Source organism: Paramisgurnus dabryanus, chromosome 21, assembly GCF_030506205.2.
Source record: "Paramisgurnus dabryanus chromosome 21, PD_genome_1.1, whole genome shotgun sequence".
NCBI classification, from domain to species: domain Eukaryota; kingdom Metazoa; phylum Chordata; class Actinopteri; order Cypriniformes; family Cobitidae; genus Paramisgurnus; species Paramisgurnus dabryanus.
Window position 1 is genome coordinate 14,155,922 of NC_133357.1, and position 25,653 is coordinate 14,181,574.

Sequence of the window (25,653 nt, forward strand, 5' to 3'; positions counted from 1 at the left end):
CCACGCTGGGTCTGAAGGGTAGCAATTTACCTGTGCACCTTGCACATTACATAAATTAACTGTCTTTCTAATCTGTTAAAAATGTACATTTTTAATCATTTTTTTTTTGTGACAACAAAATATAATATTGATTTTAAATATCTTTGATACTATTTTGAGTTTTAACAAAACATTTTAAGATTATTAAATACGTTTTAGGAAATTGATTATTTATTTAAGAATTTAAAAGTATTTATGTAGAAATATTTGAAACTATCTGTATCGTATTATTTATAAAATATACTTAGCTGGTGCTGTTTTCTTGTCAGGGCTTTGTTTGCTCAAATATCTGTTTGCTGCATAAGGGCAAGGTGATAATGTTTTGGAATGTGGGATGGGGGTACAGGGGCTATTAGGAATATAAATAGAGGACAAAAAGCTCACCAGACAGTGTTTTTGTGAATTCTTTGAAATGTATACGTGTGATTGGAATTGATTTCCATCAAGATTAATAAGCATAAAAAATAATCAGTGTGTTTTTAATTTCAGAATGCTACTAGCCAGGACTGCCTTATCTACAATGCGTATGATGTCATTTATATTATCCAAATTTGGAAAAAGTGACTTTGGGATGGGACTCTGATAACTGATGAGGAGGTATGTGACGATGCCTTTCGAACTGAAAAAGAGAAATTAAAAACTCTAAATCTGCCATATGATTATGTGGACATCACGGCAACAAAACCAAGCCATTTAAGAACACAGACCTTGCCCCATGACGGGTATACTGTCTGAAAAAGGATTTTATCAGTCTCAATACTAATATTTCTTTTATTGATATCGCTAATGATTCCATCTCCCTCCATATACCACTGGAGTATCTCTGAAGGTTTCTGTCGAAAGACATGATCACGGCTCTGACAGATAACACCGATAAGTACGGTTTAAAAAAAAGAGTTTTCATAAACAACAAAATGGGACAACTATCATTAAATATGTCTGCAAACACAGATAAAACAGTAAGTACCAGTTTTCTTTCAGTTTATCTGGTTTTGTAAATACCTTCTGAGCATATTTTTTATAATAAATACATTTTCATAAAAATATGGTTTGTCTGGTTGTTATGTATTGTGTGATTATGTATATGGACATATAGGCTATTGGGCTACATGAGCAGTATGAACTCTTATATGTTCTCTACATTTGTTCAGACAGTGAGTGAAATTGCAGAAATTCTGCTACCCCAAAGGCCTTATGTTGTAATATTACAACATTTCCATAAAAACTTACTAAAATGTAAATTAAAAAAAAACATTTATTTCTGCATTAGAGGCCTCCTACAACAACATATAAACAGTGAAAAAATGTCAACGTTACTTTATTTGGGTCTTAAAGGGCTAAGCATTGCCAGCTTCACAAAATAAGAGACCTAACATTGTTGACAACAAGCAACATATTTCGGAAAAATATAAGTATATAGACTAAACTTGATACAGATTACTTTATTGATTGAGCAAATCAAAATACAAAATTTTGTTTAACAATTTTTCTATAAAACAGTAAACAAATAACTATTTACAAAAACATACACTGTATATAAAACAATAGGAGTTGGACATCAAAGACAAACAAGTGGAGGTAGGCAAATCTTCAACAGGACAGATCATACGTGAAACCCCCTTTAAATCCAGGCTAAAGTCTCATAATCTAATTATTAGATTAGAAGCATAAACATTTGATTTTACTCATTGATTTCACATTGATTTCAATATTTGACATGTCCTTACTCAGTCAATATTAAAGAAATGAAAGTTATATTTTCACAGAATGTTCTTAACATTATATAGAATGATTTTATGTAGAAAACAGTAAATCACAAAAAATGACTTTAGCTGGGTTTTCACAGGCAGGGTCACATACCGTAATGAAGTATAGCATTTTACTTCATTGGCAATAAATCAACACATCAGATCATATACATATTCTGAGAAACATGCTGGTTATGCAGGTCCTTATTGTTTCCATTGTTCTATTCATCATCTTGTTTACATTTGTTTTTTAAAGTCTTACTCCGGTGACTACGTACATACAGCATCCTGCTTGTGGAATAGTCTGCTGTGCCAATAGTCCGGGTTGTCAAAAGAAGTCCCTTGCTCATCTATTCCATTATACGCGTTCACGCAGGACCTCAGATTGGTCTTCTGAGAATCTTCACCCATTCCTGGCCTTCCATTAACCAGAATGTTCTGATACTCCGGTTGATCTCCATCAGAGCAAGGTCTTCCAGAAGCATCCATGTCCACATACTCGCCCGGCCCTGTAGTGCTGTCAGAATCCTTCCTGTCTCTACGCCTCCCACTCAACATAGGCAGTTCACTTATATTTTGATAAACTGCTTCTCTGACACCACTCACCGTTGCATCTGGATTACTGGTTTTGTCTTTCGAGTTTGCTGGTGTCTTTTGCTGATGTTGTGGCACTGTTTCAGTACGTATGTCCATATATTCATACTCTACTACTGTTTCTTGCGGCTGCCTGTCTTCTGGAAGGTCTTCGTCTAGATCACTGCTCTGGGAAGGAAGCCTTTCGGACTGGTTTTCTTCACTAGACGGACTGTCCCCGCAAGATGCAGACGGCAGGCTGTCTCCATCATCGGACGGCTCGTTTTGCGTTGGGTCCGAATCTCTCGTCTGTGGTAAAATACTGTCACTGCATGTATTTACAGGTTCGGCAGGGGTAGATGGTTTGTTCAGTAAAGGTGAACTGTCTGTGGTGTCTGTGGGTGAGGGAGAGAGTCGATGGGGCTGTTTATTCATTAGCTCGTATTCTTGTGTGGTGTCTGTTTTTGGTATAGAGAGAGCAGTCTTGGAGCCTCTTGATATTCTAGCAGGATGAACAGCACTTCTGGAACCTAAACGAGATGGTGGAAAAAAGATATGGCATTTTAAAAAAGGAACAAAGAGCAAATAAGTGGAGAATAAATATTTTTATGCTTGCAAACCAAAGTTTAGATACACGTCTAGTTACCTCTGTCTCGGATGTGGGTGTCTGTGGGCAGCACGTATCCATTATGGTCTACACCCTCCAGACCTGGAGAGAATGGATCTGAAGCCAGAGACACACTGGTTGACATGTAAGCGCTGTCCATACGGCTGCGACCTCGGCGTAGGCTGCCGGTTTGAGAGGTGAGTTCGACCATTTCAATGTCTGTAATGGTTCCCCTGCCCTCCGAGCACTCTGACTCTGTCCTTGCAGATCCAATTCTCCTCCTCTGGGATTTCTATGTGTGCACAAACATGTCAATTTACATTATGTCCCTTTACTCTTTCCTCGCCATTGACAAGTTATCCCATCAATTACGAGAAAATGCTTCCTTGCCAATAGATGCGTTTCCATTACCCTTTAAATTTCACAAAAACTCCCATATATTGCAAAAAACTTTTTACGCCCGCATGAGGTGTTTTTTTTAAAGGCAATTTGGAAGATGTGTATTTCGCAAAACTGCAATGGAAACAGTTTTCTTTTATTCACATTTTCAGGTCACCTGATGTAAGTCAGTCATAATTATTATTTTAAAATGACGCGGTATGTACTAAAACCTCCCAGAAACACCTCAATAAGTGTCTGCTTCTAAGTATCAGGGTTCCCACACCTTAGTTAACTTCAAATTCAAGGACATTTCAAGGATTTTCCAGGTCCAATAACCTCAAATTCAAGGACTCATTGTGGGGACACATTGCAAGTGAGAGCAAGGTTACATCGTGTTTCCTTTAAAGATACATTATAACAGTTCCCTTGCGCTGGAACTCTGGAACACTCGGTGACACTTTGAGGACGCCTCTAGGGGTAAGTGCGTCTGAATGTGTACATCAAATTCAACCAATGGTGAGGCTTAATGACAAAGACAGGGTGACGCGGAAGTATATGGGCATCTGAAATATTGCCAAAGACGGTGTTACAGGGACGCAGGAAGTATGGCAAGGGAGACGCAGCGTCTCGTTCCCTTCTCAGGGAATAGCAGTTACATACGTAACCCAAGACTTTATGTGTCAAACACAACTATGCAAAAAAGCATTTTGGTATGAATCAACATTCGCATACAGAAGATATAAGCATTTAAAGAGAACAGTTTAGCACGTGTGCTTTAAACGTCTAGAATTTTATGAAATTATCCTACACTACACAGAGAATAATATGGATTTTTCCAGTAAACTTCTTGCATAAAATAGATTAAAGCACTTTTAATGACCTGTGTGCGTATAATTTCAAAAAGGGCCTTGAATTTTCAAGGATTTCAAGAACAACATTTGTTGACATTTAGAAAATAACACACAAATGCAGCAAATGACAAGTTGTTATGTCTGCTATTATCCACTAGGTGGTGAGCTTACCCAATTGAACCAAACACTGAACCAATCACTGATCCAAAAATATAAAAAAAAATCATGTTTTAATCATCACTCTGAATCTGCTAACAAAAGTCCTTTACAAAAATGCAATTATCTTTTTCCTCAACATGAATATTTTTAAAGCAACCTACCTATATTTGAGAAGTGATAAAAAGAGAACAAATAAAGATAGGATGAATTTTTTTTCTTTTTTTAAGCAAAGGGCGTGTTCGTTATTGATATATTGTATGTTTATATGTTTAAAGAATATTTCTGGAAGGCATTAAACTTTTATAAAAATCATAAAAACTGCTGACTGGCAACTTCTTTTAAAAATGCTGTCGGGGAAAGAGTTAATGCGATCTAATGCATATTAAAACTATAATTAAACCAAAGCACATTGATGTCTGTTTTCAGAATGTAGCATTATAATATAGATGATGCTGACCTGTCTAGTGTCACCCCCAGGACCAGGGGTCATGGGTAGGTAACCCACTGGTGTTATATGGTCTGAGGTTCCCTAAAGAAATAGAGACACCTTTTAGGTGATATTACAGTCAAAACATGAATGGCTCAGAGTAAATGGCAGTATTTCAAAATGATTTATCCTTATGTAAAGAGCACCTGCCACACATTTCTAAATCAATATTTGTGTTGCTATTGTTATTATAGTTATCAAGTGAGAATAACAAACATGTACATGACGCAAATATTTAGTGATTACATCTCACCCTGTAAGAAGCCATACGAAGGCGTGAATGACTCCTAGCTGGCGACAGGTGGAGAGGAGGTGTGGCAAACCCATCCTCCAGTACCTCATCATCATCGTCATCATGCTGCAAGCGTGTTTCTAAATGAGGGCCATCACGTTGGTGGCTTTCAACTGCTCCATTACAATTCTGAGAAGGCTGCATAGCATAACAAAGTCAATGAAAGTAAAAGCAACACTGCTGAAACATTGAAAAACTCCTTATAAAGTACATAGTAAACTTACTTTTACCACAAGGTACCGAGGTGGATCCCTTGCCATACGTGTAAATTCATTAGCCAGCTCTTTAAATGTAGGTCTTACGTTCTCATCGATCATCCAGCCTGGAGACAAAGGAGATTAAAATTGTGTCCTAACAGTTTGTGTATTATGTTCACCAAAACATTTTCGTCTTACATTTGACCATGACCATGTAGACATCTATAGTGGAGATCTGTGGTTGAGCCAATCGCTCTCCTTTTTCCAGTAGACCTGGCACATCATGAGGATGCATGGCTGCATATGGTTCAGCTCCATATGACATCATCTCCCATACGGTCACCCCTAAAATATAGAAACATGAAAATGTATCATGATAAACGAAAACTCAGTATTCAAAATCAGAAAGATATAGATATATATAGAGAGCCTCACCATAGCTCCACACATCACTCTGGTGAGTGTATCTCCTGAAAAGGATGCTCTCCAGTGCCATCCATTTAATTGGTGTCTTAAATAAAAAAGATCATCGTAAGTAAACATGTCATGTAATGATCACTACCTTTCACTTGGAGGTGTAAGAATATGTAAATTACCTTATGTTCACTGTACACATATTTTTTATCATCTGGATAAAGCAGGTCTGCAACCCCAAAGTCTGAAACCTGGACTATGTAGTCACTTTTAAGTAACACGTTCCGTGCAGCAAGGTTCCTGTGGACGATGCAGTGCTCCTCAAGATAATACATGCCCTAGAGATACACAAAGATGTTATATATTACAAAGCGAAATTTTCGGTATACTTCGATGTTTCGTCTCCAGTGATCTCACCTTGGCGATTTGCACACACCAGTTGAGCAGACGCTGAGGGTCCAGGCTGTCTTTGTGTTGTCGAAGATGTTGCTGCAAGGATCCTTGAGGGCTGAGCTGAGATACCAGCTGGAGACTTGTCCCTGGACAGATCCCAAGGAGACGCACTATATAGGGATGATCTAGGCTTCCCATTGCAAGCATATGCTATGGAGAGGACAAAAGGAGGAATCTGATGACAAACTTTTAAATAAAGCAGAAAGACTGTGCTGAATTAGTGCATGTGTATTGTATGCTAGATGCAAGCTAGTGTCTCACATCTGTAATCTCTGTGAAGGTCTGCCGCCCACTACGGTCTTGGATGGTCTTTATTGCCACTGGGATTTTTACAGAGTCTCCTTCAGGCATCCAAAAACCCTGAGGAGAAAATAACACATTTAATCACATACGAATAATAATAATTTAATTGTGCGAAGAAACACTTAAATGTGAGCGGTGTTCAGACCTTATTGACAGTGCCAAAGACCCCATAGCCCAGAAGTTTGCCCTTTCGCAGCTCCTGTGCTTTAAGAATGCGAGCGTGAACCCTTGTCCCTTTCTCTCCTGGATCCAACGGTTCAATGACCTGTGTGAAGATAGAAGAACATGTGAATCAGCGAAGGCACAAGGTACAGTGACCACTAAAAGCATTTGGGCGCTTTTTGAATCTGAATTTTATTGCATTAAGTACAAAATATCAAGCCAAGTGGCATATGCAAACCTTCCTTTAAAGTAACGCTCCACTTTTTTTGAAAATATGCTCATGTTCCAACTCCCCTAGAGTTAAACATTTGATTTTTACAGTTTTGGAATCCATTCAGCTGATCTCCTGGTCTGGCGGTATCACTTTTAGCATAGCTTAGCATAATTTATTGAATCTGATTAGACCATTAGCATAGCGCTAATAAATAACCAAAGAGTTTGAATATTTTTCCTATTTAAAACTTGACTCTTCTGTAGTTACATCGTGTACTAATGCTGCGTTCCAGGCAGGTTTTTAAACCCGTGAGTTACGACTTCAAAACCACGACTCACGACCTTATGCGTTCCAGGCAGCCTGTAACTCGTGTCTTTACATCCTTCTACCGGTGAAAGTGCACTGGAATGGCAGTCAAACCCGTTACTTCCCACCCGTGAACTCGTACTAGATCAATGTACTCCCAGTTCAGAGTCGTGAGTCGTGGTTTTGAAGTCGTGAGTTACGGGTTACAGGTTGCCTGGAACGCAGCATAAGACCGACAGAAGTTGCGATTTTCTAGGCAGATATGGCTAGGAACTATACTCTCACTATTGCGTAATAATCAACGACTTTTCTGCTGTAAAATGGCTGCGGCAGGCGTAGTTATATTATGCACTGCCCGAAAATAGTCCCCTTGGCAACTTTAAAAAGCAGGGGACTATTTTCAGGCCCTGCGTAATATCATTGCGCCTCCTGCAGCCATGTTTGACCACGATGCTAATGGTCTAATCAGATTCAATGGATTATGCTAAGCTATGCTAAAAATGGTACCGCCAGACCCGGAGATCAGCTGAATGGATTCCAAAACGGTAAAAATCTAATCAAAAATCAAAAAACCACTTTAACAAGGTGTTTGGACGTAAATGTGTGTTGGCAGTTTGTGACACCACCCTGCGTAAATGCAAAATTTTTCAACTTTCTGCTAAGATAAATGTGATTTTTGCTAGGAAAATGCGGGGATTATGAAATCGTGCAAGCCCCGCATATTTTGTGCATGGAAATCTGTAATTTATGCTGCGAAAGTGCGCGTATTAAAAAAAAAATGTGTCCCCCGCATAAATATGCAGACTTTGGCTGATTATGCGTTAAATCATGCGATCGCATAATCACGTTTTCTGGAGGGACTGTCTAGCACAGGGGTTTTCAAACTTTTTGTGTGTGTGGGCCACTATTTGTAATCAAGAATTTTCGCGGACCCCCTCATAATACTCATAATAAAATATGTCTACACAAAGTCCTGAATTTATCTGCACCTCTAAAAAGGCTTACTAGCACTAAAACTATACATGGTCATCACATCAGTACTACAGATTCTTAAAAATTTTGCCTTTACACGGACCACCTGCAGTACCCTCACGGACCACTAGTGGTCCGCGGACCACAGTTTGGGAATGGCCGGTCTAGCATAATAAAAATCACTTAACATATTAATATTTTAAAATGTCTGTAATCTTATTTTTACTTTGATAAGTCTGACATCAATTTACTAAAAGAGCATTAAGGGACCCACCTCACCACTCTCCAGGTACCTTCTGAGGGCTCTTTTTCGGCGGATTGCCCGGCCTCTGTGATACAACATCCCGAGCACAAACAACACCAGGAGCACAACAATACCAGCAAATACACCAACTACTATTCCTACAATAGGAGAACTGAGAGGAGGGAAACACATTTGATGCATTTGTCTGAAGATTAAAAAACTCTGCAGATTCAGATTAACACCAGTAGAGGGTGATACTAACTATTTTTCATCTCCGCCTGAATCTTTACAGTCCTGGAGTCTTGGGCCTGTGCATCTGGTGAGGGTACAAATATAACAGTAATGTCACAGTGAAATGGACAAAATAGATTTCTTAGTCTAGGAATTAATTACCAATTGTCTGTGCATTGCTGGTCTTACTGTAAATATTTAATTGATGCATGTTACTCCAAAAAATTTCTCCCCCTAAAGTGATCTTACTTATTGAACTATTGAAAGACACTGTAGCTATTTATTTTATCTAGTTTAACAAACATGTCTGACTCATTCTGTTACAAAACACCATCTATTCAATTTCTAATGGATAAAACCCCACTCTATGTTTTCTTATCCTGTTTCTATAATAGTGTATCATGTCTGTATTACATAACAACATATCGACTGACAACTTAAAGAGCACATCAGTGATTGTTTGAGCTTACCCTTCAGTACAGTTAAGGTGACAGAGTTCACATTGACCCGCGGCATTAGGGTATTTATATATGGTTTGACCTTTTTTCCCATTCACTCCACTGGGACAGCTGGAGACACAGTGCGGACCATCCTTTAGGTGTAAACATGCTACGCATTGATCAGCACCCTGTTTCGGAGAAAAGAAAAGTTACATATAAACGGAAAAAATAATCCAGTTTTCTGAATCAGTAAGCACCTGCACGAAGACAAACAGTACAGGTGAATTTCCTTTATTAAATCAGAGTTATTAGTGATGTATTGCACAACAAACATCTAAAGGAAAGAGCCTGCAAAGCCTGTCTGGCAGGTTACCGTAATCACCAACCACAGACAATACCCAGAGTATGTGTGTGTGGGTTGGATGTTTTATTATCAAATATTCTTGTTAATGTTTACGTCATTATAATAACACCCTTAAGCACTATACAGTTAGAAAGACGTAAGAGGCAGATGTGCCAAACAGGCACTGGTAAAAACAAAGACTTGGATACCTTAAAGTTTAGTCACACTATGATAAATTGCAAATCTAAGCAAGAAATATTTTTTAAGGTGTTTGTGAGACGACTATGAGCTATGCTCACTGGAATGAGGACTGCACTGATACAAACCACAAGTGTTTTTTAAAAGTTTCAACATAGTTACATATCTAAAATGGTTGACAGATGCCAAAGATGCCTTTTAGCTATTTTGAGATAGAAAGCAAAACCAAATAAAGTAAAAATGTGTGACCCTACCTGAGATCCAGGCTTATGTCTCATAATATAACTATGACTATGAAATTAGGATCATCTAAGTGTGATTTCACTATTAAAGGTAATTTTAAAGGTGTCAAAGAATGCATTGAAATAATATGTTAAATTCTTCTCTGATATCTACATAGAAGGTATGTGGCTTTAATAAGGGCAAAAAATATCTAAAGACGCTTTTACATGTCCATTTACAATCCTAGGATTTGCCTTACCGTTGGTTCACACCAGCCGCGTTTGAGGCGTCAAGTTCGCATCTACCGCGTCTTGCCGCTTGAACATTTTAAGTTTACTCACTTTATTCACGCGTGAAAGCCGCGCGTGAAATTCTAGTCATCGAGACTTTCACACGGAAATTCACGTCATGGGAGGGGCTTCTGTGAATCCGCTCTCTTCATGTAATTACGTCACTAATAAAGCAAGCTCTTGATTGGTTAACGCGGCACGTTTTTCTGCCATAGTTCAAATTTTTCAATTCACGCTTTTCCCGTGACAACGCTCAATTCATGCCTTGAGGCGGAATTGCATCTAGCGTGCCGCGCTAAACATGTCATTCGTGCCACGTGACCTCCAGACGCGTGTCAACGCGTCTTTACATTGACTTAACATTAAAATCATTCGCACTTGACGCCTCTACCGCGGCTGGTCTGAACTCAGCATTAGAATGTAATGGTCTATTAATACTTTGTTTGAAAGGGTCATGTATAACATGTTGAGGTCTGCTCTGATTGGCTGTTTCTCGGAGCAGCTAATTTCAGTAGCTATGTGTGCGTGCAAACAGCCCTTATGTTTGAGTCTGTAATAGACGAAAATACAGATTTTGAGGAATATTTAATTATTCAGAGATTGTCAATGGGCGTTTCTGAGTATTTCAGTATAGACCTGCAAATCGTAACTGTAACCTAAACGCTAGCATATAGCATTAACTAGCATATAGCGCTAATTAAGCAGTCACAACTTTGTTTTTAGCATTGTTACAACTTTGTAATTAATTTTATGTGTAATTTAATGTTGGGGCGTACATCTCTACTGTTACATCACAGTCGGTGTTCTGTGGAGATCAACCTTTTTTCCAGCATTCTTTTGCATGCACAAGGTTTACATAAGAAGGAGGAAACAATCGCGTTTAAGGCTCACAATATGTCAATACCATCTGAAAATTTTCGCCCCTGCTCTCCCCTACTCTTATTATTCATCTATGCCTAGGTAAATACAGTTTTACATTCTACGGCATCTTTAAAGATATCAAGGTTATGTTTTCAAACACCATTGTGTCCCTGAGCAAGACACTTAACCCCTAGTTTCTCCAGAGGTGTGCGACCTCTGACATATATAGCAATAGGCTTTATGCCCAGCTGCACTACTTCCTGAACTTCACCCAGCTCCTTGTTTCCTGTCTGCCATTATTGGACAAACCGATTAATCCAGGTGTGCCTGACCTCAGTAGTCACAAACAAACTGATTAATCCAGGTGTGCCTGACATCAGTAGTCACAACAACAATAATCAGACACATCTGGATTAATCAGTTTGTCCAATAATGGCAGACAGGAAACAAGGAGCTGGCTGAAGTTCAGGAAGTAGTGCAGCTGGGCATAAAGCCTATTGTAAGTCGCTTTGGATAAAAGCGTCAGCTAAATGAATAAGTAATTTTCACCGAATGTAAATTATGTAGGATGATTTATGTAGGAAACAATAAGTCAGAAAAAAAGAAATTGCATACTTTTCCTTGACATGTTTGATTCTTATTTTGAGGCAGACACTCGGGGTGACAAGCAAGACACTCTCCATTAGCTGCTGCAAACTCCCGTGGCTCACTGTGGACATACATATTAAATTCAAACACGATACAGTAAGTAACCCTGCAATAAGACATCATTGAAATTAAGTAATGTTGTAAAAAACAGCACCCAGACTGACCCACTGTAGAGGTTGCATTGGGCTACGCAGGTGCCATCCCGACTGTGGTTCCTGCATGACAAACATTGCTCCGGCCCAGGACCCCAGCATCCTGCGTCCGAACATAACGGGTCACATATGTGGTCCTCTGCCTCTGTTTACACATAAAGACATGCAAGCAAGCATTTGTTTGTGTACATGTGAACAACGTATGAAAAAATAAAAGCAAGCACATGAAAAAAAAACGAAATTTACCACACTGTTCCTGGGGTTTGTTTTGTTTGATGTCGTTGTTGTAAAGCCTGCGCCGCTGGCGGCTACCGGTGAAAATCCTGCTCCAATCGACAGTGTGGTGATAACATAAGTTTACGTTGTTACTGATGTAAACACTGCCGTCGCTGATCTCACGAAGGGAACGTAATCCCAGAGAAGTAAGGGAGTGAATCTTCATCACCAACAATGAGAAGGGTCTAACAGAGTAAAATGAATCGCAAAGTGGACGTCACGGCATAAAAGGAAAATAAAGTACGGTGCAGAAATAAAAAGACCAAGAGATTTCCCTCGAGGATTTGTCTTTCACCACCCCACCAGACAATAGCAAACCAAAGCAGATAAACTCATAATGACCTCATCAACTGTCACTGTATCTGCTCATACATGCCCTAATATTCCTACAGAAACATTTCACAGTTTAACAAGAATACGGTTGTCATTACTTTGCAGTAGAAAAAACAATGTGACATGTTGGTATTACAGAGATGGCTTACAGATGGTTAGTAATGAAACGGTTTGCAGGTTACGGGGAGTACATACCTCTTAGTGCTGGGAGACAGATATAAGCACATGTGGAGAAGGTGGGAATGGGAAGGTAACATACAAAAACACAGGGAACACAAAAAACAATGGTGAGACGCATGCACGGATTGTTAAACTGCAGGAATGAGCGATAAACAAAGACAAACATATAACGCCTTGGATGTCATTGGTATATGACATACTTCACACGCATAGACTCACGTCATACACACACACACACACACCTCAGTATTACAATATTAGTCTTACTTGTGCAAAGATCTCCCCTGAATAGTAGTAAGACTGGAGAAAACGGACAGATCATTGAGCTCATCGGGCCAAGACTGAATATTTAAGATACCTACAGCACATACACACAAAGTTTAATCACAAAAATACTGAATGGCATAAAATAAACAGAAACAAGTAGACAAACAAAATAATCCATCAATAAAGTATCATACCTGTAATTTCTTTGACAGTGCTAAACACTTTGAGTTTTTCGGGCTCCAGAGATGATATGTTATTATAGCTGTCTCTGCAGAATAAAGCAGTGCTTAAATTAGCATAAACATTCACTGACAGCGCTCATACATCATTGCAGAAATGCAGGGACCAATCAGTTCTCTGTTTATTTATCAATAAATAATGTGAAATGTTATTGAAGACAGTCACAGAATCTGTACTATAGAGATAAGGACCCGGTAAATCACATGTTAAGGCCTAATTAAAGCCTTAGAGGACATCGCAAGGTAAAGGTCGGGAATACAGAGAACACTGTTTGAGGTAGGGCAAAATACACCGAAACCACCAGGAAAACAATAATACATGTGCATATCGCAATACACACACACACACACACACACACACCACAATGGTTCTCAATAACTGAATGAAAGTTTTGTATAGTCAAAGTTTTAGGTCCATGCAGATTATGCTTTCCTTGTACTCCCGTAGAGCTCAGTGTTAAAGCATTGCGTTAGGAGTGCGAAAGGTCATGGATTCGAACTCAAATTAAACAAACTGATAAATATGTATACTTTGTAATCCACTTTAAAACGCTTTGGATTAAAGCGTCATTCAAATGCATATACGTACATGTTTGGAAACATGTATGTTGTAATTTAATTTTCAATTTTGAAATGCTTTTTACTATTATTAAAATCAATTTTACAAACACAAATCATTATTGTATCGCATATTGTATCATTTAGGAAGTTATCCCATGTTTCTTAAATATTGTGCACACCTAGGTGCGGTTTCCCGAACAGGGATTAGACTAGTCCTAGACTAAAATAAATGTAAGAGCCGTCCAAACTATTTTAAAGGGGTGGTTCAGTGGTATTTCATGCATTCTGACTTATTAACCAAGTTTGAGAGTTGTTTCCTCATGCTAATCATAGGCAAAGGACAAAAAAGCAGTTGGACGTGTTACAGAGTATTTCTGTGCTGAATGCACCTCGCCAGGGTTCATACAAGTTTCTGAAAGTTTTTTTCGATTAATAATCCAGCTGACATTTCAGGGGTTTCTAAACGTATCACTTATTTTTATGGGCACTTCCCCCGGAAAACTACCGCCCACCGGTCAATCAGCGGGAGACGCTAGAACCTACAAACATCACATCACGCGACAGCTTTGTTTAATATCAAGACTCAACAATGGCATGAATGAAGAAGTGTGTTTTTGGATGTAAGCAGAAGAAAGCCAGCATTATGGAAACAATGGATATAGTTTGTTTATCCGGGATAGCAGCGGAGTTGTGTTTGTTTAACGTTGGATTTAATTGAAAAGTCCCAACCGGGTCATGAGTTGCATGCGGTAAGTAAGACTTCTGTCTTATGTTAGAAATAGGCACGTGCTTATTATATAAATGAGACGAACATGTAGTGAATCATAAGTTAAACAGTGTTGTATAAAGTGTTGCATGACTCGTACTCGCTCCTCCCGAGGTAGTAACTCCTCCTTCTTTATTTTTTCGTACGTTATCGGAAAGATAAAAGCCTTTAAACTTTATGTCTTACCCTTTGATGCCTAATATCAAAAAGTGTAAACTGCCTTGGATCTTGGTACAGTTGATAAAGTTGTCAATGTTATTGGAGTCCACAGTCTGCCTATGACTGGCTCCAGTGCCCTCACATACTATATTGAGAGAAAGAGAAAAAGAGAAAGAATATAGAGCCATTAATTTTATCTGGAACACTCTGTGCCCAGTAAAACATTTGGAGACAATAGCACCGTCTGGTATGAAATAATTCATTTTGTTATAAAGATAAAAGTGCACTGCATTCAGATGCTGAAGTCCAAAAAACACAATTGACACAATACAAATCACGCACTTTACCTTTGGGGCATAGACCAATGCATGCTTCACACTGTTTAATGCCATTTTTGTCTTTTTCTGTTTTACCAGGAGGGCAACTGCTCACACATGCGCTGCCATCCACAACAAAGTGTGCTGAAAGAAAAAGATTACTCATAAAAAAAATTTCAAGTCAGTCCTTTTCACAAAAACATTGAGACCCAACTTGTTTACACTCATAGTGAGTGTTAATTTTTAACCCTAATGCCACATATTATTTCTTGTAAAAGGTATAACATGGTGAGCAGGCTGTGGCGTGGCAACGGTTAAACTTTGTTTACATTGTTGTTAATGGTCCTCCATGGATACGTCACTGCAATACTCAATTCATTCTCAATGAGGCATATCATACAAATGCATCATTGAACTCATTCACAGTTCAATTAAAGTACATCACCAGAATCACTGGAACCAACCACCTTCGTCTTACTTCCCACATGTATATCACCAAGCCTCTACCTCACCTCTACTCCAAAAAAAAAAAACTGATTATGATGCTTAGCTGCAGGATGATAACTTACCGGGACATTTGGGTACGCAGATTGAACCAAACTGGTACATGGCTTCAGAGTTGGGCTCCAGCTGAAAGGTCTGTCGGTTATACACCAGAGGCCATGGGCAGTGAGAGACGCAGGCACCCGAGTGATTGACATGTCGACAGGCCTGTATCAAAAGAGATAGTATTAAAAAAGTTTTGAGATTGTTCACTGATAATAAATGTGGTGGATCATGAACAGTGAGGACATAATGACAACAGTGCCAGCACTCACAAAGCAGTCAGTGTCCCTCGGCCCGGTGCAGCCTCCAGCACACTCTCTATGACAGCACTCATTGGGGTTGGTCCCAAAACAGTGGCCGTGGCACTGAGGTGCACACACTGTTTTTGTCACTAAAACATACAAACACATTTTAAAAGGCTCATTTTGTTTATATGAAAAGCTCAGATGCAAAAGCCACTAAATGCTACTTGCGTCAAAATGAGATAATGAAATTGATTGAATGCTCTCGGCATGCATTATACTGCATGTTACTTAAAAATATTGAAACTCTTTGGTTATTTTTAGAGCGATGCTAATGGTCTAATCAGATTCAATGGATTATGCTAAGCTATGCTAAACGTGCTAGCGGTAAAAATCAAATGTTTAACTCTAGGGGAGCTGGAAAATGTGCATATTTTATAAAAAAAGTGGAATGTCCCTTTAATCCAGGTCTTAAGACTATTCAGAAATGATGTTTTGTTGGCAAAATCTGTTAAAGGACAAGTTCGGTATTTTAGACTTAAAGCCCTGTTTTCAGATTGTTTATGGTCAAATAGAATGGTTTTGACTGAAATTTCGACATTTTCGGCTGCCCTGAGAATTTTCGCGTGTTTGTGTTTCAGCTCAGACCTCTACAATGGGTTTATAGGTGCACTGGAACAATACTTCCTAAAATGCATTAAACTTTCGTTTACAAAGACGTGAAACTCACCGAGTGGTCAGGGGTGTTCACTGATATGCTCACACAAAAATCGCTGCAAAAGATGCTTTCCAACAGCTGTTTTAGCATTCGTTGTTAACTTGTGGACCTATTTCCCCAAACACCTCACACCGGTATATTCTTCCGCTTAGAGCTTGAATAATAAACACTCCAGCCCAGGTGGTGGCGCTAATCCGCCTTTGCCAATTGCAAGAATAGAAACAAAGTTCCCGGCGCGGAGTAATACCGTACCTCACAGGACGTCTAATACAGTCAATGGAGTTGGTAAAAACTACGATAAAACCTGTTGGAATGCGTCTTTTGGAGCGATTTTTGTGTGAGCATACCAGTGAACACCCCTGACCACTCGGTGAGTTTCACGTCTTTGTAAACGAAAGTTTAATGCATTTTAGGAAGGATTGTTCCAGTGCACCTATAAACCCATTGTAGAAGTCTGAGCTGAAACACAAACACGCGAAAATTCTCAGGGCAGCCGAAAATGTCGAAATTTCAGTCAAAACCATTCTATTTGACCATAAACAATCTGAAAACAGGGCTTTAAGTCTAAAATACCGAACTTGTCCTTTAAATGCCAAAGCATTTTTTCAGCAAAGTCCTCTAAGTGCACGAAAGAAGAATTGGATGAACTACAGAATGTGCACATCAAAGTTGCAAGAGTTTTTTTTCCTGGTTAAAGGAGGTTTACTGAATATATGAGAATATTAATTGAATTTTGAGCCTTTTATCTTTATTCAGAAAGGACAGTGAAGAGTGAGTGAATCCAGCAATGAAATGACATTTGTGAAGATAAGGCATTTCAGTTACTGACTTATAACGTTTTCATTGCCATTAAGGTGAAATTATTAAGAATCTGATAAAAATGCTCATTTACAAGAAAACATGATATAGTCACTTAGAGGGTTTTGCATCTGAGCTCTTCATATGTTGGATGACTGTAAAAAAATTAATAATAATAACACATGCATGCCATTTACTTACATTTCTGGCACTGATCTTTATTTGGACCCCAGCAGTATTTACATGTAAAATCACAAAGTCCTGTAAAACACACAAGGATATCAAATATTTGCAATTATTATATTAATTGCACAATTGATATTTTTGCATGAATGATTTATTGCATAAATGCCATTAAATAAATACTGTAGAATTGCATTCATGTTATCTCAAAACACAAACCTTTATTTCCATTGTTTTGGATCTCGATCTTAGCAGTACTGTCTCTGACAATGTCTGTCCAGTTGACAGAGGGAGCATAACTCAGGTTTTTGTTCCAGATGATCTGCACTCCGCCTTCCAAGATCTCTAGAATTTCAACAAATAAAAGTCTGTGTCATTTTTCTATACAAAGTGGGGAGAGTAATGTATTGTAGGAAAAATAGCACGCCTTTGTCTAAGATACTGTCTAATATATGTCACCCTCGGTAAAGTGCAAAAGGTTCAACAGTAACAACCTTTGCCAAAATGTTAACAAAACTGACAAAAGCACTGAACATGGAGTCTCAGTTCCCATCAAGAGAGAAGCAAACGTTGGTTACAAGTGATTCTTGGAAAATCTGGGAGGGACGGTGTTCTTATAACAATAGTGTGGACTTATGTGTCTTCTCAAGTGTACCTCTGCCAATGTCCCAGATACGTCTCAACAAGCCTAACCGTATTAAATATGTAGCATGATTGATGTGATCTACAAAACCCACAGACACTTCTGCTAGGCTCTGCTTCTTTTGCGTTTTGTCTGGCATGGGAGTGTCAGTGCTCCGCTATGCAAATTTGTCAGATTCCAAAAACCTCCTACACATTTTTGCAATCACTGAAAGTCAAATATGCTCTGTGACAGCGGATGTACTGATCATTCATATCTATTTGTTTTATGAGAACAGTTTAATAAGATAAGACTTAAAGAAACTTCCTTCAACAGTGTGCCTTTCATCTGTGCAGGATTAACATATTCGTTAATCATTTTGACATTTATGCAATACGCTTTTATTCAAAGCAACTTACAGTTATTACACATTTTATCAGTATATGTGTTCACGCACATGACCTTTGCTAATGCACTGCACACATGGTTGATCACAGAGGTGCCATTTGTTGTGCTTTTGCTTTTTTATTAATTCCCGTTACTTTCATTCTTGTCTTACCTGTAAGGTTAGTGAGACCCAGACTTTCCAGGCCATTGTTGCCCTCGAAGTTATGTATAACAGAAAGTGCCCATTCCTTTTCATACAGACTGCTTCCGCGAATCACTCTGAGCCGGTTTAAAGGCAGCCTGCTGAACTGGTTCATAGCAATGAGGATGTAGCCTGTGACCTCTCTGATATTCTTAAAGAGATAAAGTAAAGTATAATTAGGACTCATTTTTAAAGGTGCATCATATCTCATCATGCTACAGTACTGTGCAAAAGTCCTGTCACTTTAAATTTGTTGTTTTTGCATTGGTAAAGTGATCATACAGTACAGTATATAATTATTTTGCAGTCTCTTTATATATACGACTTGAAAATACAGGAAATTTGTATGCAGTAATATCAAAATAGAATAAAATTATAAGCTTAAGTGTTTCGTGTGACCTCCCCTTACACTTAGCAGGAACCTGCAGGATCTCTTATCTAATCTAAAAACTAATCAAGTCTCCTCAAAAGAGTTCAAGATGTGCTTAGTGCCAAATTTTTTTCTTTTTCATTTTGTGAACATATTTCATGTAAGTTTGTATCTTAAAGGGACATTCCACTTTTTTTGAAAATATACTAATTTTCCTATTTCCTAGAGTTAAACATTTGATTTTTACCATTTTGAAATCCATTCAGCTGATCTCTGCGTCTGGCGCTACCACGTTTAGCATAGCTTAGCACAATCCATTGAATCCGATTAGACCATTAGCAACGCGCTAAAAAATAACCAAAGAGTTTCGATATTTTTCCTATTTAAAACTTGACTCTTCTGTAGTTACATCGTGTACTAAGGCCGACAGAAAATTAAAAGTTGAGATTTTCCAGGCCGATATGGTTAGGAACTATACTCTCATACTGCCGTAATAATCAAGGACTTTGCTGCTGTAACATGGCTGCAGGAGGCACAACGATATTACGCAGCAGCCGAAAATAGTCCCCTTAGTAACTTTCAATGGCAGGGGACTATTTTCGGGCAGTACGTAATATCATTACGCCTGCTGCTGACATGTTACAGCAGCAAAGTCCTTGATTATTATGCCAGAATGAGAGTATAGTTCCTAGCTATATTTGCCTACAAAATTGCAACTTTTAATTTTCCGTCATTCTAAGTACACGATATAACTACAGAACAGTCAAGTTTTAAATAGGAAAAAATACATAAACTCTTTAGTTAATTTTTGCGCGATGCTAATGGTCTAATCAAATATTATGGATTGTGCTAAGCTATGCTAAAAGTGGTAGCGCCAGACCCGGAGATCAGCTAAATGGATTCCAAAACGGTAAAAATCTAATGTTTAACTCTAGGGGAGCTGGAAAATAAGTATTTTTTTTTTTTAAACTGGAGTATCCCTTTAAAGCAAGGAAAAAATTAAAAATTTGCAAAAACAACAAAGCTGATGGTGGCCTAAGTCTTTTGCACAATACTATTGTATATGCATAAAGATTTTCTTACACTAAGAAAGGACAAATCAAGGTTATTCTCCATCTGTGTTAACTCAAGGTTGCCCATGACAATCTCACATCCGCTGTAGCGCTCCTTCAGGTTGTTGTAGTGTTGTGCAGGGGTGCCTGTGGAGCTCAGTGCATTTTTGGTGCCTGTGCAAACTGGTGGGAAGAGAAAACAATTTTTATAGAAATGTATTTACTTAAAATTCTACTTAATATTATTACACAAATTCTAAGTAACTTAGTTTCAACACAATGCCACAAACACTATGCGCAGCCATATACAATTGTACATAACCCAAAATATTCCCTTTAATCTTTATGCATTACGGGAAATAAGGATGTGTATTTTCCTTTTCAATTTCAAAGGAATTTTACACAGAGGATTTATACACAAATATAGCTCTTTTGAAGTGGCCACTTTCACACAAGGCCTTCACTCATCGCCTCCCATAAAGACTTCATGCAGTGGCCATAACACAAGGTCATTAACATAATGAAGGCAGGGTCAGAGGTCACCGAGATGCTACAGGCAAGCATGTAATACAAGAAAACTGTAGTACAACCAAAGTTACAAAGGAAAGAGCACGAAAGCTTTAAATAGAGATGGAATCCAGGGTCACTGGCCCGAGGTGCAAATCATCATTATGTCCGTTATACTCAATGCTGAAATGACAAGACAACAAGACACAAACAAAACTCTCTCTCTCTCATTCTTTTTCTTTTTTTATCCTGCTCCCATACCGTCCCTCCCTCGCCATCACCCATAAAATACACAGAGATTTCTTTGACTCCTACTGTAAGCCATAAGTCTTGCTTATACCACAGTGCATCTGAAAGGCTGGCAGTGCAGAGGATCTTTCTGCATGTGCATGTGTACAACATGTTAGAGACTAACTATGGCTATGTGTTGAATATATACAAAATACAATAAATAACTTTGCATACACTGTTAAAAAAGTACACATTTGCACCTAAAGAGTTCATAGTAGTACCTCAAAGGTATTTATTGCTACCCATATATGTAGGACATCAGTGACATCTTGGAACCATTTTTGGACTTTTCTTTCGTTCAAATGATTGCTTTCTAGGTGGATGAATGTTTATATGTGAGAAGCATGGGATTGTAAGGCATGCAATTTTATTGATGCGGGCATTTTTTCATAGGGGTTAAATGGTATATTTCAGAGACTGGCAGTGTCTAATGTTCAGCTGCATGTCTGGAGCCTAAGGCTCTATCTGGCCATGCGATCTAGAGGGGCATTATTAATGAACAAAGCACAGTATTGTCACTTAGCTATAAATGTGCGGCTCTGTTAATGTGTAGCTGTGATTGACAGTGACTCTGTTTGTGTGTGTCCAGAGCTGAGATCATACAACCAGACAATAGGATGAGTGTGAGCGCACTACTCCATAAATTGTAAGGGGGCAGTTAGGAAGGGGGGCAGGAAGGCATAGGGGTGTATGCTATAAGTGACCGCTTTCTCCTGGTATTTTCTATATGCTATTATGGAATACATCTGCGGGTGTGTTTATAACCACAGCGCTGTGTAAAGACTTTACATCTACTGCATGCAATATGAAATGCGGTTATACTTAATATGCATGTCAAAGAGTGCATGCAAAATTAATTTTAAATGGCGTTATATCTAAACATGGCCATTTCGTTTCTAGTTTCTGATATATAGGTTACATACCGACCGTGCTGTATTGGCTGAGGTGCTTTATATGTTAAGTATGAATGTTATCTGTCCTAGAGCCTTACCACATTAATGAATGGAATTTCAGTGATAGACTGCTGAATGAAATTTGAGAAACACCCAGATACAAAAGGCTAGGCAGACATGCACATGTACAGGTGTACACACCCACATGACTTGTTCATATTTGCAGTTGCACAAGTTATTGTCTAGATTGCACGGATGAATTCTTCCAAACACACACATGATGCCCGGACACCAATAATTTATGGATTTCGATCCACATTCACACAAGTAATCTTAAGTCAACAGCCTTGCAGCGAGCAAGGAGGACCTACAATAGAAAGAATCCAGCAGTATAGTTCAAAGAGCATTAACAGCTTTGATGGACAGTAAAGAAGGTAAGCAAAGAAGGGAAGAATCCATGAGGGAATCCACTTATATGGCAGCATTAGTAGATATACAAAAAAAAATGAATAAAGTTTAGGTGTCAAGAATAAGAGCCAACTTCCAAAACATACATCCACGCCTATACACGTGAACCTCTGCAAGTACAGACTTCTCTAAACCGCAAAGCATTACTGTTAGCTGTCAGTGGAAGGTACACATAGTTTCGATCTTTTTGGATATTTGTTCAATGAAGTGGTGCATTCCACTGCCTCTTTAATAATGTATTATATGTACGAGCTCACATTCATGTTAAAGGTCATGTCTGATGTCAGCCATTTAAATGTTATTAGGTGTTTAACATATTAACTTACACTTCATCAAAACATGTGTACTCAAAACAGGTGAACTTTGGAGTTATGACAGGAAAGGAGTAATTAAAGAGTGGTTTATGATATGGCAATAAAGTCTCTCACCTTCTTTTATAGCTCAGATACAGATACACAGGTGAAGTTACCATGATTAAGGTTGACCCTATGTTCATTTCCCCTATATTGTTTACAGCGTATATCCTGTGGAGTTGTAGGAAATATTTGTGGGAAAGAGATATTTGTGTAAAAAGCTGTTTAAGGAGAAGGTGGAATGTCAATACATAAACTTAACATGGCAGCACAGATTAAAGCTTAGACCAATATAAATTAAACAATTATCCCATACATAACACAAGACAGGTAAATCTGTCTTGCCTGTTGGGTGATGAGATTTTCATATGATATTGGTTAAATGAAGGTCTGATCTAGGATCAGTGCTAGTTAATGTCTAAAAAGAAGGCAGTTTACATAGATATGACGTCAAGTAGTGACATTGTCCAAAATCTTAAACAGCTATTCCAGGATTATTGAGGACACCTTAAAGCTGAATGTGATGAAATGGTGGAAATGTAAAAAAAAAATGTCAGCAACTTAGTATATAAGATATACATTTTGTCACTAGTTTAGGGTCACTATAAATGTTTCCCTGGTTTTTTTTATTACTTTTTGTGCCTTCTTTTCATTATAAAGCAAACATTTTAATAAAAAAGTGTTATTAAAAATGGGTAAAAATCAGCCAATAATATAGAATACATGGGAAATTCTTCAAAATTATTTAAAAGGCATTTCAGGATGAGACCTCAACAGGACATCTTAGTAAATTCTAGGCAAAGGGTGTCTACTTTAAAGATGCTAAAATACGACATAGTTTTGATTTATGTGGATGCTTTTGGTCACATCATAATTCACTAAGTTATTTTCGTGTTATTAATGAGTAGTTATTATTCTAACATGTGGAAACTATAAGAACCTTAGTATTTAAGTATATATACCCATGGTATCCATGTTATATGTCAGCTACGCATGTGTATGTAATATCAGGTAGCATATGCTAATTAGTTTAAAGGTAGCGTAACTCATTAAACCTTTAAAAGGAATGGGACCAAACCCTGAGGGCACTGAGAGGCAGACCCATAAAAACCTAATAAACATTTATTTTTAAACAAGCATGATTTACAGGAATTGAGACACGAGGCAACCTCATGTTCTGCATTGTAAGCCACAACACTGGCAACCCCGTCATTTATCGTTAAATAAGAAACAATATAGTATATGTCATTTAACATAAACAAAAACATTTTTATACCTTCTTGTGTTTGTAAAGTGGCTGGCTGTGGTACACACAGAAACATCAGCGCGCTGAGCGCGAGCACCTGCTGTCTCATCTTGCCTCGTGCGTAAACGATCACCTGGAGATGACACGAGCGCACTTCAGCATGCCGCGCGCCGTAAAAAGCCGTGACAAAACTCTTCTTGATGGAAAATGGACAGTGTATAGATAATACTATACGTTGGTGAATAAAAGATAAAAATCCATCAAATTCCTCCACTTCTTTCGGTTCCTCTCCCTGAGGAAAAACCCCGTCAATTAATCCACAGTTTGGACCACAAAGTTCCGCGCCTTTCCCATTGGATTTCCTCACAATTCTGGTGAACTGATAATAAAATGTTTACGAGGTTTAAGAGAGATTAGAAGGTTAATAAGGAAAAGACGTTAAAAGTATGACGTTCGCGCATCACCACTCCCCGAGTGTTCACTTGTAATGTTCAGATTTGAACTAGCCCGATTGCCAATCACTGCGTGCACGCGCTTCTCCACCCAGCACAGCAGCAGTATAGTTGTGACTCACTTATATTTACACGTCCCAATAAACAGTGTGACCCATTTTAGCCCAAATGCTAATTATTAACGGGTTAAGAGGTAATAACTCTTCAGGTATCACATAGAAAACGCCTCGCAGCTCCCTCAGAAATAATCAAGTTTTATGAGAGGGTCGTCATTTTATTTGCAGGGGGTCTTGCATGGGGTTCTTGTTCACAGTGAAGAGAATTATTGTACTCTTGCCATGTCCACCGCTTAATCACCCCATTGATGCATATAAACCGAGCTATTACAATAGGCACATTGTCAAGGGGTTTGGTGACTTGTGAACCCGTATAAGAAATACATGTCTGATCACAGACTGTCCACTGTACAGTGGTAAACACGCGCAAACAAGTTAATGGACACGCGAATGAATTTTTCAATCGAAGGCACGCTACTTACTTATTTTTTATTTTATTATTAAAAACATCAACTTTTATCCTCACTTAAATAATGCTTAATTGGTGCATTAATGGTTAAATTCGGCGCTCTGGAATACTTTATTCTGATTGGGCAGTGGCCACAATCCGAGGTCTGTTATCCTCAATAGCAACATCACCTAGAACTCATCCGGGTACTACTGTACTTATTTTAAACGTACACTGTCTCGTTCTCATGCCAGGTTAGAAATTGTTACAGATGAGTTAATATAATATTTAAAATCAATACTTTGTGTCCAATTATTTACTCATGTGGCAAGCAGACGAGTAATAAACTAGTTATAATGTAGGACTACCGCGAGACCTCTACTGGTGTGACGGAATATTACAGGTACAGCTGTAATCGCAGTAACAAAAATCTTAAAGGGGTAGTTCACAAAAAAATTCTGTCATCATTTCCACACTCATGTTGTTACAAACCTGTATAAATGTCTTTGTTCTGATGACCGCAAAGGAAGATATTTTGAGGAATGTTTGAAACCAAAACTATCATGAGCACCTTTCACTTCCACAGTATTAAGTTTTCCTACTGGGCTCATGAACGGTTTGGTTTCGACATTCCTCGAAATATCTTCCTTCGTGGTCATCAAAACAAATACATTTGTACAGGTTTGTAACAACATGAGAGTGAGAAAATGACAGGATTTTCATTTTAGGGTGAACTACCCTTATAAGGGTCTGTTAAAATTTTATTCAATTTTGTTGTACCCTTAAACTTAATGAAGAATAAATAAAAAACATTATTTAAAACATTAAAATCTAGCAGAAGAGGTGCACTTCTAGTTCACTTTTACTGAACTAATATTATTATTCGTAGTATTAATATCTGAATAAATGCCTAATAATTTAGCCATTAAAGAGA

The 25,653-nt window shown here is 38.2% G+C and overlaps 1 protein-coding gene across 2 annotated transcripts; it reads right to left on the reverse strand.

Moving 5' to 3' along the window:
- Window positions 1-1,466: 1,466 nt before the first annotated feature.
- Window positions 1,467-24,471, reverse strand: erbb3b (erb-b2 receptor tyrosine kinase 3b). Of its 2 annotated transcripts, XM_065285762.2 has the most exons (29): window positions 23,794-24,471; window positions 20,037-20,188; window positions 18,554-18,734; window positions 17,592-17,717; window positions 17,391-17,450; window positions 15,704-15,822; window positions 15,455-15,596; window positions 14,916-15,029; window positions 14,596-14,713; window positions 13,038-13,111; window positions 12,844-12,934; window positions 12,592-12,600; window positions 12,034-12,248; window positions 11,800-11,932; window positions 11,603-11,696; window positions 9,104-9,261; window positions 8,665-8,718; window positions 8,433-8,574; window positions 6,650-6,769; window positions 6,463-6,561; window positions 6,166-6,351; window positions 5,931-6,086; window positions 5,770-5,845; window positions 5,533-5,679; window positions 5,362-5,459; window positions 5,099-5,275; window positions 4,816-4,887; window positions 3,007-3,259; window positions 1,467-2,890 (listed from the first exon to the last, which is right to left on the reverse strand). In XM_065285762.2, exons 1-29 carry the CDS (start codon window positions 23,870-23,872, stop codon window positions 2,058-2,060), a joined length of 4,278 nt encoding a protein of 1,425 aa, XP_065141834.1. In that variant the 5' UTR covers window positions 23,873-24,471; the 3' UTR covers window positions 1,467-2,057. The 2 variants fall into 2 exon arrangements, with proteins under 2 accessions (XP_065141834.1, XP_065141835.1); XM_065285763.1 differs by lacking the exon at window positions 12,592-12,600 and having other exon boundaries at window positions 23,794-24,470.
- Window positions 24,472-25,653: the final 1,182 nt, after the last annotated feature.